General features: G+C 38.7%; 1 protein-coding gene across 1 annotated transcript in view; it reads left to right on the top strand.

Moving 5' to 3' along the window:
- adgrb2 (adhesion G protein-coupled receptor B2) overlaps nucleotides 1–16,113 on the top strand; it is a 198,544-nt gene that overhangs the window by 153,290 nt on the left and 29,141 nt on the right. The window contains exons 20-25 of the mRNA XM_055157617.1: nucleotides 1,175–1,244; nucleotides 2,993–3,059; nucleotides 7,132–7,217; nucleotides 9,229–9,327; nucleotides 10,977–11,076; nucleotides 11,961–12,032. Of these exons, the coding sequence (XP_055013592.1) occupies nucleotides 1,175–1,244; nucleotides 2,993–3,059; nucleotides 7,132–7,217; nucleotides 9,229–9,327; nucleotides 10,977–11,076; nucleotides 11,961–12,032 (494 nt within the window). The remainder of the gene's footprint in view (nucleotides 1–1,174; nucleotides 1,245–2,992; nucleotides 3,060–7,131; nucleotides 7,218–9,228; nucleotides 9,328–10,976; nucleotides 11,077–11,960; nucleotides 12,033–16,113) is intronic.

Genomic DNA, 16,113 nt, shown 5'->3' with positions numbered 1-16,113 from the left:
TTTACATTGCTTACAAATTATGCAGATTGGCAAATATACTTTAGATAGACTTTTCGTTAACCCTATGAATTACTCAAATTGAAAGTGTAAAGATTATAGACATTTTGTGTGGTCTTGAATGAATACATCATTCAAAATCCTTCAAAATAATATGACAGCTGTAAAACAATATCATTTACAAAAGTACAATATTTACACACATTTTTTTATCTTGTTGGCAGTAATAGTAATTATAGTATTTAGAACAACAGTGTGGACAACTTATATACAGTAATACATGGAAGCGACTGTTATGTGTCTTCCTCTGTCTTTTCAAAATGCATTAACAACCCCCTATGTTGACATCCTATCAAACGTGCGGGGTTAATTTTCCTCCAACAACAAAATAAAATGGAAAATGGCTACTCTCACTGACATCTTATCTTCACGCATGGTATATTTCATTTGTCATATGAACGGTGAGCTGTAAGTCTCTGCTTCCTTCATGATAGCCACATAAACAAAACATATAAGTAATTGTATGTTGCAGCCCACTGGTTGTGTTGAACCAGCACGGCTTCTCCTTCCTTATTGTTAATATGACTCTTTCTGATTCCTTTCCATTTACAGACATAATCACCGCTTTGTTAATTACATGAATTTTTCAGAGCCAGTTCATTACGCGCAGCATTTTCCATTTTTTCTTTTTTTTTTCTTTACGCCACCATCTGAATGACACCCCTTCACTCTAATACCCTTTACTCTACACTCAAATACCCACATGCTGCCTGTTGGAGCTAATTGTCCGACTTTTTGACCATTTTAACATATAGATATAATTACACACCCTCCAGTTTGTTCAGTGTTAGTGCCTTTATCCTCTCACACACCCACGCTCTGTATATGAAGGTCAGTGGCTTGCCTGTACGCTTACATAAATCTACGCCGCATATGGAGAGACAGGAAGTCAGGTGGGAATGCTGGCTACCCCTTTGTGAGACGAGAGGAGCTTCATAGCACACAGCCACTTTCAATCACCTATGGACAGGTTACGCGCTATTGCATGGCTGATTAGCATTTGAATAAGATAAACCATGAGGACTCCATAACACTGGAGAGTATTCTGGCAGACATGCTTCATTGTGCACATTATTTTGGATTCTAATATTTTCATCCTTCTTCTTTGTCTCTGCAGGTCTCCCAGCGCTAGTTGTAGCAGTTTCGGTGGGTTTCACCAGAGCCAGAGGTTATGGAACTGCCAGCTAGTGAGTGACTCCGATCTCCTTAAATAATTGTTTTCCTCTCTCATGCTGCTTTCTCGTCTCCATGGTAACTTATGGTCAAACTATAATGGAAGTCATAATAAGACTGATGCTTTCAAGAAATAAGTGGAGCAAACTGTAAAATCAAATACAGTAGAAGACAAGGACATGATGGCGAAGAACAGCAACTCTAGTGTACATTGTCAGGACCTGTATTATATCATATATCATATTATATTTATTTTATGGTTATTATGCCAATTTTCAAGTGGTGTCCAAAGGGGTTTTATTACTATTAAAGAGAGAGGGAGATAGAGTTAATGCCATACTGTGGAACATCCCTTGGAGACAACCAGTTGGTGGACCCTTTAAAAATAGTGTATTTATTTAATAATCATTTTTCAAATAATAATTTGTCCTTATTTATATCAACCAAAACATCTTTTCTTGCTTTTATTTTATGTAATTACTGTTTTACTGTATTAATCAAAATGTTTCAAAGGACAAAGTGTTCTTTTATGCATGCAGCTATTTCCTAGCTATTTACATTTCTTTATTTAGTTTGAGGGCTAATTTATCTGATACCTTAGCAACAAATAATATAATTAAAATGATTTGGCCTCTCATAAGAGTTAAAAGAAAATCAAAAGCAATTTATGAGGTTATGAGCTTTTATCCCCTCTTGTTTCAATCTTGTGTTTCTCATTAGTAGGCATTAGCCATGTATTTCATTTGGTTTATTTATTCAGTAAGCACAGTACGGCTCTCGGCTTTTGGGCTAATGTGTTTTTCATGTTTTATTTAGCTGCAATTAAGTAAAGAGAATGGCTTCATGTACTGCAATGACACCACTACAGGACACTGTTCAACTTATTGCTGTGATCAGCAGCAAATGAAATGTCTACATATTGCTTGTGTTTCAGGACATTTCTAGATGGGGCAGATAATATGTTTGTAAAATGAAATGATTCACTTGCTTAAAGACACAATAAAGATTGCAGTTGTAATATTCCGGCATATCATAATTTCAAAGAGACTGAGTTAGCAGATTTGCGTCAATCATGCTAGTTCATTAGCGCAGCTATGTTTTCATTATTTTGCCCACTAGACACAATTAAATATGTTTTTTGTCATTCATGTCAAGTTAAATAGTGTTCAAAAGATTACCTGCTATAATCACCAAACAAATTAAACTTGACACTAAAGATAGTCGCCTCAGTGTTTGTTCATGTTTATTAGCAATTAAATCTAGTGGGCTCAAATGTATTTTAAAATATTCATGTCATGAGATTATAAGAAACTGATATTAGATGCAATGCGTCGCCACAGTAAGAAGTGCAGATCAAATTTTAACACATATTTATTCCTCACTTAATTTGAGGAAACCAATGGACACTATGGATGAGGAACTGCTTTTGAAATAAACTTAATAAACATATATTGAACTTCATGTTGTTGGTTTTTTTTATAATGTCACCACCTAACCTAAAAAAAAATAAACAAATAATCTGACTATAAATACATGTATTTTGGCATATTGTACCATACCATTATGATCATTGTAGGACCCACTTTGTACTACCCACCTACTATCCTCTGCTAAAATGTATTGTAGTGTATGACATGAGCTCATGGAACATGTTTGTCCCTATCAAATAAACCTAAATATATGTGTGCTAAAGTGTTAAACAGTACATGGTTGTAGGCTCGGCATTGCACTGACTGCTGTTTGTGTTTGTCTGTGCCTCTAGTTGCTGGTTGTCACTAGAAGGAGGTCTACTGTACGCCTTTGTTGGACCTGCTGCTGTTATTGTCCTGGTGAGTCAGTGTTGCTGATTAATTACATTCTGTAGAAATGCTTTAAAATCACCATGGTAACTCTTATCGCTGATGTGCACTTTCCTCAATCTCAAAACCCTGGTATGACACAACAAAGATGAGTGGTGCACTTTAGGGTCTTAAAATGTCAGCTGTAAAGAAACTGAAATAAATTCTGCGCGACAAGAGCGCCTTGGCATCAGACTGCATTACCAGACATGATGTTCTACTCTGCCCTACAGTCAAATCTATCACTATTATTCCAGGACTTTTGACTCAGAGTCACTGGACCTAAAAAACAGGGATAAATGAGTTTTTTCATCATTATATGTTGCTCTACTGAAGTCATAAGGACTTAAAATGGCAGGCTAAATTGTAATGTGAATTGTTTTCACAGAGCTATTCAGTTATTTGAAGTATTAAATAGTGGGGTAGTAAGGGCTCAGCGAATCTGAAAGTTGACAGTTTGATCCCTGTTCTGCCAAAGAACATGTCCTTTGGCAAGACACTTCACCCGTCTTGCCTATATTTGAATTTTCTATGGGTGTGATTGGTGATGATGGGGCAGATGGGCTGTTCCGTACGGGTCAGTCTACCTCAGTTCAGCTGTAGCTACAGTATATAAGTATCTTACCGCCACAGAGTATGGGGAGTGAATGAATAAAGTATGACATTTTAAAGTGGCTATAAGAGCCATATTGAAGACTACAGCATTACTAATATTGGTTATAAGTTACACTATGGCAATATCAAGTAATATGCATAACAATAAATGTATCTCATATGTATGTATTTCTCTATTCAAAATATACCCAATAAAATTGTCATTGTTTGGACGAAACTCTCAAATCGATACCCAACCCAGTGTAGACTAGGAGACAGTAGATTTATTGAAAGACAGAGCAGAAAAGTTCTTTTATGCTTTAAGTACCAGCACTCTTACATTGTTTTAAAGCTTAACACAGGGCATTGATTGCATCTCAATAGCAGAGTAATCTTTTGTTGTGGCATGCCTGTTGCTGCCGCTTCTTCTAGTATTAGCTAATTCCTCCTAAATGAATCCCTGGTGGATTTTTCTGCACAAGGCTTAATAAGTGTGGATTGTGTACTAAACTGTAAACTGCTCTCACTAATCTCTGCGAAAACCCACAGAGCAACACATCCAAGCTCCAAATGAGTCCTTTAAGTCTAGATCGGAACAATACTGACAGAAGCCCTCATGCACATGCCACTTATGGATTAGTAATGCAATACAGATAAAATGTTCTTGTTAATTGCCAAGTAAATAAAAGTTAAGCTAAACTATTAGACCAGAGGGATGTCTGATCCAAGTCGGAGATATACTTTCACTACAGTGTACACTGGTGCCCAAAGAGTTTTATCTGGGAAACGTAACTCATATATTGTCTTTATTGCCTTTAGTCGGGTTTGTTTACAATTTAAAATGTATCTTTATTAACTTGTGGGTGACATTTGAGAGACCATCTAGAGTCTGAAAGCTCTAATCTAATCCAATCATGCCCTTTTTTGTTTTATTTATTTATTTATTTTTTTTTTTGGTGGAATTAATGCATTGATTTTGTCTAGTAGTAGTAGACTATTCACTATTTTCCTCAGTTATATAATCTCAGTCACTCCTGAATTAGACAACTCTCACTGGTTGCCATCACAAGGGTGACTTTATATGCCTCGGAGCAGAGGTATAGGGCAAAATATGTTTTCAAATCCAAATGGGATTAAGCTGTATTTCTATGATGAATGTTTACCCCATCTGCCCGTGGTTAGCCCCTGCCCCCTTCTGTGTTGTTGTTGGGGTTCCCACTTGAACCAGCCCCTGTAAGGAGAGCAGGACGCAAAACACAGTCCTTCCCTGGAGCCTTTTTTAATTAATGACCCTGCCCTGGAGCAAATAGCCATGCAAGATATGGCTGCTGAGTCATAAGACATGACTAGCATCACAAGACTGCATGTTATTGTCCCTTCTAGCAACACTAATGCCTGATGTAAACATAGCAGAGAACACAAGTCAAGGGCACATCTACCACTTAAAGGCCCTATATCCTGCAAAATTGACTCTTGTGAGCTTTAAGACATGTTAGAATGTTGTTACATCCTCAGAAACATACCTGGAGTTGTGTTTAGTTTCATTCACACTAGGGCTGTCGCAGTTAGGGAATTTCTCCTGCGGTGCGGTATAGCGGCTAAACAGCGTGGCATGCGGTGATACCACACCTCCGAGTCAGTCCCGAGAGGGAGTCCTGGTTCAGGTCTGGATTAGTCCTGGTTCAGTCCTCAGGGGTCAGTCCTGAAATCAGTCCTAGGTTAGTCCTGGGTTAGTCCTGGTTTAGTCTTGTTTCAGTCCGTGGCATGTACGGCATCTCAATCAATGTTTCTTCTGCTCAGTAAATAATGTCTGTGGAGTGATGACAGTTGAGTCACATCTGTGAATTCGTATTCGTACTGAAGAATGCGTAATCGTTTCATTTCATTTCATGATTGTAATTCTTGAAGTTGTAACTTTTCAATTTGTAGGTCTTTTCTGACGGATGCTTCAGTTAGAATGCTTTTTATCACGGGTACGGGCGGGCAACGGGTGGAATGTTAACAGGTCCAGGCGGGTGCGGGTCTCCAACAATGAACCTGTACAGGAATCTGGGTTGGGTCATGTTGGTCACGTGCGGTGATCGCGGTGGCCCATCCTGCACTGTGGTGGGCCTCTTAGTACCACGGTGATCCATTTTTGCGGTTATCGCGACAGCCCTAATTCACACGTATTTGAATAACCAATTATTTTTACTTTGTCTATATCTCTAAGCTCAAAATGTTCTGTTCCACCTTGTACTGTCATGAAGCATTAGTTTTCTATTTAACAGCTGCCTTTTATGATTTGTTTATTTGACATTGGCAATTCCAGGGTTGAAATCATCCAAATGAGTCAAGTGAAGGTGTATGGAGTTTAAAAACACAGTGGGGCACTTCCTGTATTATCAGTTGACGTCACAAGGTGGTTTGTGTGTAAATCAAACAAAACACAACTCCAGGTATGTTTGTGATGAGGAAGCATTATTATAACAGATCAGAAAATAGTGTAACATGGGCACTTTAAAACATGGGTGCTTTAACTTAGGCATTCACAAGTCGAATTCCAATTGCACGAAAATGTTCAAATCTGAAATATTCAAATCTAAAACACATTTCAGCAAAACAATGAGTCCCCACTGACGAATAAGGTTTAGTATCCAGCCAGACATCCACTCAGGGGCATTGATAACGCGATGGAAGACATGCAAATGCAGCTCAGAGGTCATTAGCTGGTAATGAAAGAGTAACCCAGGCAAGGTTAGGAGAGGACACGGCCAGCTTGAGGAAATTGGAAGTTGGGAGATTATGAGGAACATGTCTACTGTGCAGGAAAACACACAGATGGGCAGGATTTGACGGTAAAATAAGTCCAGGGCAGAGATGTGCGCATGTGTTCTAATAGAAATGTGTATCACTGGGTCATGACCACATGTTTGACAGGCTTAGCTACAAGGACCTCATTAGGAAAGTAGACGGGAAGCAATCACAGTGGTTTCCTTATCTAAAGGTTGTACAAGGTAGGACATTGGGAACAAAAACAATGTCCCAGTTTGTCCAATTTTAAGTAATCCTTTTTCATACTTCTAAAATTAGATCATTTGAACAACAATGTTATATATCTGATATTTTCTCAGCAGCAGAAAACTCAATTTATTTCCATGGTAGCTCAGGTTTTTCAAAAAGAGCAGGTAAAATTGTTTAAAAATTTGCCTTTTATTTAACTTGTTTGGCCATTGTTTGTCTTGACAGGAGTGGTTTAGTACATAAAGAGAAATATGACTGAATTGTGTAATAGCATTTGAGGCAAATCAAAGACGGCTTACTTTCTACAAACAATCGATCTTTTGTTTTGTCATCTCAAACAATATAAATACACTACAAATCACACAAACTCTCCCCAAATAATGACATTTAAAAGGCGTTTCCGGGTGCACCATCTGATCCCCAGCTGTTTTCTACATTTCTGATTAAACTTGTTGTCTTTCCTCAGGTGAATATGCTAATCGGGATTGTAGTGTTTAACAAGCTTATGTCCCGGGACGGCATTTCTGACAAGTCCAAAAAGCAGCGAGCGGGGTAAGCCTCCTTCCCTCCACCTCATGCATGTCAAACTCTGTGCCACAGATGACAACAGATCTGCCATATTAAATACATGTTACAATCTGTCATGCACACAGATGCCTGAAAACATTTCAGTTTAACTACCTTCAGGGCATCTCTGATCATTTTCCAAAAATCCTAAAAAAGGCAATTTAATTTGGCAGTAACATTGCAAAGCATCTGTCATGTTCTGTTACTTTGTGTCATTTTACTGCCACTTACGCATGTTGATGTCCAATATAATTTCCTCTGTTTGAAAATCAATGACAGATGGAAGCTAATTACAAACTGTAAACAGGGGATTATGTGGATGAAATCCTATGCTCCACTAGAATCCTATAAGATAAAGATGCCTTTGTTCTTGTTAGAGTCAATCTTGCACACACAATGTCAGTAATGTATGCCTTAGCATCCCATAGCTACATTAGTCTAAGTACAGCAGATGGGAGCTGATATCATCTTTACTAATCCAGTGAGCATGAGAGCTGCAGTTCTACCAGAAAAAAAGGAAAAATCCATGTTTTCATTTCCATACCTATTGATTCCATTATCGCTCTTTCTCCTGCTCTATCTTTTATTCAGTTATTTTCTTCATTACATTTCCAACACTGTTTGTCACTGGCATAAATTGAAATTGATAATTTGTATGTAGCAGCAAGGGGTTAATAGGGCATATCTCCAGGGAATGGTTATTTTGTTATACAATAAGCTTCTCTTAGTGTGATGATGGTGACTTTAAATTTGCGGTTTATATGTTAAGAGGTACAGCCAGCCAGAGGGAAGCTCCCATCAAGGAGGCTGTAGAATTTAATATAATTTATTATACCACAGCTAAGGTATTTTAGTAATAGAACTAGTAAAATAAGATTAATATTTATTGTTGTATTATGTCATGGGACAGTATACATTATGTTAATGTTTCCATGAACCATAATGATCAATCATGGAAATGACTTGAGTAAAGTTGCACTGTTTATAAGATGCAATTATTACTATAGGTCTGAAAGGTATATCCATATGTTCATATAGATATACTGCAGGCTTCTGCAGCCATGACAACAGGATTCCCTCAGATGCTGTTGGCTGACATGGCCTCCCATGCAAATGAACACATATTGCACATCTCCCATTTTAACTGCCCTGTGTAATCCTGGTGTTAATCACATTTGCACTAAGAACCTCAGCCCACAAACACACACTCCCACACACCTAAATGGTCATACCCAGTTGTGGTAGTGTTGCTAACACTACCGTCTGTCATTAGCGAAATGCTTTTCCTTATGAAGCCGTGGCACTAAGGCAATGAGCTGTGATGGGATGTTAATGTAGCATAGCAAGCGCACTGCCCCATCCTTCTCTGCTTATAATACATACAAACATGACAATAGACTGTGGCACACTGTTCATTTTCATCTGAGCAGCCAAATGTAAGTAAACAGCAAATGGGAAGAGCTGTTGTGCATATGGCCTCTTACAGGTTTACCTGGGCATACTCAAATGGCCCACAGCTGTACATGGCGCTTGCAGACATTTTCAAACCCCATTGATTCACAATATAACCAAGGATACAAATTGTACTTCAGTGACTAGAACATTTTATTTTATAGATTTTGGCACCTCTTTATTTTTGTAAATATTGAACAGTATTTATTTTGCACTTTGCATAGAGCCCTGCATAGTGGGTTTTGTTTTCTGTAGGTCCACATAACTCTTGCGTAGCATGCCAGTCGCTCACTTCCCCCCTATTAAATCAATCTGTAATTTCTGACTGTGTTCATTGCTGCTACTTTTCAAAATCTGATTTTAATTTTCTTTTTTTCTTTCTGTTCTCCCCTGCCTTTTTTTCTTTTCCCTGTTGTCTCCATCTTGTTCCATCATGTTCTTCACCTCTGTCTCACCTGCACCTCTGTACTTCTGTACCTCTGTACCTGTCCTTATATAACCTCACCCCTGGCCGGCCCCTCCTCACATGTGTACATGTCCAAAGTGTCCCGGCAGAGGCGGGGAGTCGGCTGCTCCTGAAATGCTCCAAGTGTGGTGTGATCTCTAGCACGGCCATGTCCAGCGCCACAGCCAGCAGCGCCATGTTAGTCCATTTTCATCTCTCTGCCACTCTGAGCCACTTGAGGCAACCAATAGTCAATAGTGCATGGATCTGAGCTCATAGTGAAACAGCAGTAACAAGAGCTTATCTCAGAATATTAGCCCATTTGTAATGACTCAAAGCAAAAGAAAAGTATATTTAAAGCATTTTTGACTTGTTGCACTCTGAGTAAAGTAGATTAGTGGACTTACCAAACATATCCACCATCTCCAAAAATAGCTTTTCAACCAAGTATTCTGACAATCGCACCAAATGATTTACTGCTGTATTATAACCCTGTAAAATAATACCTGGTATCGTACTCAGTATTGGCAAGTACTCAAAAGGTATATCGGTATGGGACAAAGTGGTATTGGTGCATTTTTTTGTTCCAAAGCATGTTTTAAAGGTGCACTCTGTAACATTAGTAGGGAGGGTCTGCCACCTGTGTGTTACAGCAGGTTACAGCACTATGCTACTACAGATCTGTGGAGAGTCGCCTCTATTCACAGGAAGGAATTATTATATTTTTGAGCAATAGAAACACCTGTAATGAAAAAATGTAATGCCATATCATGGAACATTCCAGGCAAAGCAATAACATTTCTATGGAGACAAGCAGGTATAGCAGACTCTCCACCAGAGTTGCACAGTGCACCTTTAGGTAGGCCTATATAATCCAACAATTGACTTTTTTCAAATAGGTAAATAAATTCAGTAAGCAAAAACACTTTTCTGTAATTGTTCAGCTTAGAACTTCAGTTCAGTATGATCCATATGTGCTGTTAAAGGTGCATTGTGTAACTTTTCTGGTGCAAGGTCCGAAAATTGCTTGTTTCCATGGAGATGTTATTGCTTTGTCTGGAATGTTTCACAATATGGTATTAAACCTTTCAATCTCCAAAGAGAACAAACCAGGCCAAGTTACTGCTCAAATCTGTGGAGTGACTTTGCTCACAGTCAGAATCCATGGTTTTCTAGATATGTTTGCGCTATAAAACCACCTGTAGTTAAATAAACGTAAGGTAAAGCTTTTTAATGACATACTGTGGAATATTTAGATCCTCAACAGAAAAGTTATGCAGTGCACCTTTAATGATCAACTCATTTTTCACAGTCTAATGAGCACCTTGCACAGATCAGTCTTAGCATGTTCAATTAAAACCAGACAGCTCAGCCCCCCTCCCACCTCTGTGCTTACTCGATTACCTTTCAACACAGCCTCACACAAGCACCACTGTGTGCCCAAACAGCATGAACATTTCAAACTGACTGTGGCACATAGACACACACACATATTTTCATCAAAGAAGACTGAGCATGCACCTGTCAGTCGCCTGTCAACTCCCCTCCCATTAACAGACCCGGCCCGGCGTCTCACAGCTCGCCACTGTGACACTTATTGTGCATCTACCATGTAATCGTAAGCAATTGTTCCACATGTAACTATCTACATGATTACACATCATTTTCCACTTCTCCGCCGAATATGAAGTCACAGACAGACTTCGGATTGCCAATCAGGCTCAGATTGCCCACACGCATCCCACAACTTCAATGTTTAAACAGAGTCAGCGATATTCTGGCATGGGATTTCACTTTCTCTGCCCTCTTTCTGTGTTCTGTCTCCGGCCTGTTTCCCAACCTGACAGGGCCTCTCTGTGGAGCTCCTGTGTGGTTCTCCCTCTCCTAGCATTAACCTGGATGTCAGCGGTCCTGGCCATAACCGACCGGAGATCTACACTTTTTCAGGTAACATCTTCAAAAGTTTTATTCGACAAGAATATGGTATTTTTTGGTATTCTTGAGCACAGTCTATGAGGTATTGTACTCAGAACATCAACTGACAAGCGGTGATGGTGTAGTAAGGCATGTCAGAAATGCTGCTATATGATTTCTCATAAACGCATGGATCACTCCAATTTGAAGCAATATCTTGACTTTTATTTGGGATTTTTAAAATCAGAATAGATTCGGTCACTTTGACTTAATAAGTTATATGCTCTGTGTAATAACAATAGCACATACACAAAATTGTAAATTTATTGTAAGATATGTAATTGGCAGAACTGTTTATTATTGTTTCTGCAGTTATAAAAGTTACATTTAAAGAAGACGTACTGACGTTGTGTCTGCTATATAGTTATAATCTATGACACGAGGGATTATAGTTAACATCAAGTTAAGATTTGGAGATTAGAAAACTGCAGTGCCAAATACTGGCACCGCCATAAACGTCCTCACAACAAAGACCAATTTATCTGTCAGCAACCCCTATGGATAGCTGCACATCACACTAGCAAGTAGCTCATTTGTACCAAAATGACTATGTGATGCTGCCAAATCCTATATGTATCACTTATTAAGAAAATAAAGTTAGTAAATGCAGAGCAGTGGGCGTATACCGGTAGAGTTGAAATGGCCATAATATAATTGCTGTTCAATTAGTTTGTATTTAGAATTACATTTCTTAACTGTGTTTTGGAATACATGTTGGGTAACTGAATTTATATTTTAGTTTTAGTAGATTTAGTCTGTCAGATTTTTCGTAATACATTGTGCTGCAAATGCACTGTTTATGAATCATTATTTTGGCATTTACTAAAAAAAGTAAATTAATTTGTTTTTTCCTCCAGATCCTGTTTGCAGTTTTTGACTCAGTGCAGGGTTTCGTCATCATCACTGTCCACTGTGCCATGCGCCGTGAGGTGAGTCTGCACTTGCTATGCCTATTTTTATTCACCCTCAAACAATGACCCCGGTGACTCCTCTCTCCTAGCAACAGGTTAGATAAATGTTAGCGTATGTCTTCTAAGTTTCCGGGTCACTTAAGAGCCATGGCGGAGCAGACTAGACAAGGATTAGCCTGAACTTCCTGTCTCGTGTCACTTCTCTCTTCTCTTTAAAGTGCTCTATGATCGTCTGGCATTGCCTGTGTGATCCAAGACAGCTTTGAGGAGCTTATGAAGATGGTGTATTGAAGGAGATAGGATATGTCCCATACTAATATACTCTGGTGTCTGTTTGCCACCCGCTTTGGTATAGCCTGCATAGAAAATACATTTAAACTCAATATTCACATTGCTTTGTACCCCACGGGACATACACACACTTATCTCCAGGCGCAGACAAACTCAAGCTTCACTACTTCTTATTAATGAATTTACAATGTTGTCAGTTTTATGTTAATGCGTTCAGCAGAGCAGATAAACACCCATTGCTTACATTAAAGATAATTACATATAATGGAATGCAAAGTTGACGTAAATTTTTAAAAGGCTTGGAATGCATTATATCAATATTACAAAAGCAGTGAGAATCCGCAGCGTTCACATGGTCATTAAAGACATTGAAAAGTTAATTCTGTATTCTAGGTTGTGAAAAAAAAGATATGAATTTTTCATTGTTTTAGTCTAAAGCAATGGCTTGAGGTGACAGGGACACAGGACATAGAGTGGTTGTTCTGTAATCACATGTTGGTAGATCAAATCCACTCTCTCCAAGTCATTCTGTTGTTGTGTGCCTTGGCAAGACACTTTATCCACCTTGCCTGTGTTTATGTGTTACCATATATGTTTGCTAAATGTTACAGAAACCCATGCAACATTATGCAGCTGTGTTCTCTTAAAGTGGCTGTACTTGTACATATTTGACTTGCTCTGTTATACATATACATATATTTTAAAGGGAATTCTTGAGATAAAAATGAGACTGCTGTGTCCTGTCTCCATCTAATTGTTAAGCGTTTTATTGTCTGAGAATCAGGAAGTGTGCTGCTTGCATGTATATAGCATAGTTGTTTTTTTTATCTTTACCGTGACAGCAATAATTGGGTAATAAGGTAAGTGAGGAGTAAGACTGGACCGTTGCTGCCCATTTAAAAAGTAGTTTTGTTTTTCATGTTTTTAAGATGGTAAAAATCAGGTGTTGTGCCGTTAACAAATAAAGACTTTCTTTTATATTTGCATACTAGGACTTAATAGTTAAATAGCACAATAATAACAACAACACAACACTTGAACTGTGGTGAAAGATTTTTTTTTTTAGATTGTTCCTGGAAAAGTGAAATAGAATCCTGGATTTGTTTATCATGACTGAGTATAAGTCTTTCCCAAAGTCTGAATTTAAATTTGTGTTGAATAATCCAGGTTTGCCGAACAGCGAGTGCCGCAGTGGTGGGAACACTCCGCAGAACCACAGGCAACGTAAAGTGTGATATTTTGTGAAGTAAACCGCAGACAGCAATGCAGAGCTGAGAGCGTTTGGGGCTCTGCTCACAGCCTCCTCTGCGCTGCGGAGCTGGGGATAAAGGAGCCCTGGTGGTATCTATTGCCTGCTGAGTTCAGTCACACAGAGGCAGCACAATATGTCGTCAGAGGAGCTGTGGTTTGGAGGTCACAGGGGAGGAACTTAAAGCACCTACACCTGAGTCAAGAGCAGGATCCAGGGAGGGGCTTGGTTTAGTAAGGGGCTGGAGTAATGCTCTGTGGTTATTGTAACTTGCATAATCTAAAAAAAAAAAATTGCATCTGGCAACTATTACACCGAGGCTTTTCAGTTCCTATACTGATATTGATACTATGTCTTTTAAGTATTTGCCAATCTGGAAGTAACTACTGAACAGCTTTGTACAAATTTTAGTTCAAACATGATGAGATGTCCTGGGCTTACATCAGTCAATAAAGAGTCCAAGTAGGATATTGGCGGAACTGATATCATAGAACTGATACCCAATGCTGAACATTTTCCTGCTCTGTACTTACATTGGTGCATCCCTATAACTATAAAAACAATGTAGCAACTCAAATGTGTGAATGAAACTTAACACAACTACAGTTATGTGTTTGAGGAGGTGACAACATTCTAAAATGACTTAAGCTCACAAGAGTACATTTTGTGTAATATAGGATAAGTCTGTGTTTCTTTGTAGTATCTGTTTTTCAGACCACAAAAAGACACTTCCACTTGTATGTGCTACACAATATTATTTTCATTATAAACCACTGTTGTATCTTTTTTCACTTAGTACACTTAGTTAGTTTATGTTAGTTACTGGCCTATTTTCTTCTTTCCAAAAAAATAATAATAATAGTTGACCACTGAGCCCAAATATAAAAGCCATGAATGTACTGAGTGATTTATAGTGGCAGGTTTGCGCTCTCAAACTGCTGCTTGCTGCGAGTATTTCTGTTATGGCAGACTGCGGTAGTTTCTTTAGTGAAAGTATACAGCACCACATCCTATGGTACGCCTGAGAGACCAAAGTACAAAGATACCTTAAAGCAACACCGCATAAATTTTTGGCAGTGGCACTTCACCACATGACTATGAAAACTGAAAATTCAAACTATAGATAAATGCGTTTTATGCTATACAGTGGAGCATTTTATCTAAAGCAATAAAATTTCCATGGTGACAAGGCGGTGGAGGCCCTTCTCCTATCTTTGGCTTAAATGGTTACGCAGTGGTGTATGAAAATACTCTGCTCCCTTTTGACGATAGATATTGTTGGGAAATATCTGAATATATGTACCGAAAATACATATTCTGAATATTAATTTTGAGTAACTGTGTTCCGGTACAGTTCCATTTTCATTTGCTGTTATTCAGAATGCAATCACTTTTCTAAAACCAAAGAATGCATGGTGGTACATCACACAATTTAGGCTTCAAAGTGCACAATATTAGTGAGAAGAATAGAAAACATCACTCTTATCATGTGCATGTGTGACTGTTCCTTCTCTAATTAGTGATAGGAAATGTATAACAAACTGAAATAAATAGAAACTGTTATTAATCCTATGTTACATCATTACACAATAATGTAAATGCAACTTGATGTAAAATAATTTTAAGTATTCAGAATGCAGTACTCTGATTGGCTCATGTGTCAAAATGCCCTACACAATAATGCAATAAGGCAGGTAGGTATTCAATTCAAAAATGAATTACAAATTTCAAAGTATTCTTGCCATCACTGACAATAGACCACATTAAAAGCTTCCTCCAACCAACCAACCTGTATTAATCTAGTAAAAGCGTGACTAAAGGAGATGCTTTAGTCAATCTAAGTGGCTGTTTTGCTTTGATGTCACACCAGGCTGCAATACATGTACAGCCAAGGAGCAACACAATTGAGAACACGCATAGCGACCAGAGAGGGGTCTAGTGTGCATGCAATATTAATCCGTCATGATGCCACTCCAGTCCACTCCATTTGTGAAGCGCAGCGTAGACACTTAGCGCTAGACCACCCAGCGCGTCCGCTGAGGCCCTAGCTAGTGCTCCTTATACCAGCACATGAGAATCTTATGGGATTTGACAGCGGCAGCGTTGAGAAATGTAGCCTGCTCCCCGGCATGTAACCAGAGCATCTATAATACAGGGACTGATGGAGGGGAGACGCTAGCAGTCAGCTGTGAAACATAATGCACACGGATCTGTTTGAATTGAGCTACAAGTAGAAGTAGTGCAATGTGTGCGTGTTTGTGTTGTGGGGATGAAAAAGAACAATATGACAGTAGAAGAGACCCAGGGGTTAAAGCGTCTCTGTAGTGCGCTGTTGGTTTTAATTAAGATTCGGAGCCACGGATCTCACAAGGCTCAAATAGGCCACTTTGAAGAGGTTTTTCACATCACTCTACTTGCTCTTATATAAGCTACAATCTGAGGCAAACAGTACAGAGCATGAGCGCAAGGCAGGTTTTTCTGAGGCTGTGAAAAATGAAAAGTTTAGCAATGTGCCAAAATACAGAGGATCACAAAAATCAGAACTACAAACAAGTGCTT

The sequence above is a fragment of the Boleophthalmus pectinirostris genome, unplaced genomic scaffold (assembly GCF_026225935.1).
Source record: "Boleophthalmus pectinirostris isolate CB_2022bp ecotype Guang Dong unplaced genomic scaffold, ASM2622593v1 HiC_scaffold_21, whole genome shotgun sequence".
In the NCBI taxonomy this organism is placed as follows: Eukaryota; Metazoa; Chordata; class Actinopteri; order Gobiiformes; family Gobiidae; genus Boleophthalmus; species Boleophthalmus pectinirostris.
This window is presented reverse-complemented; position numbering and strand designations above follow the sequence as displayed.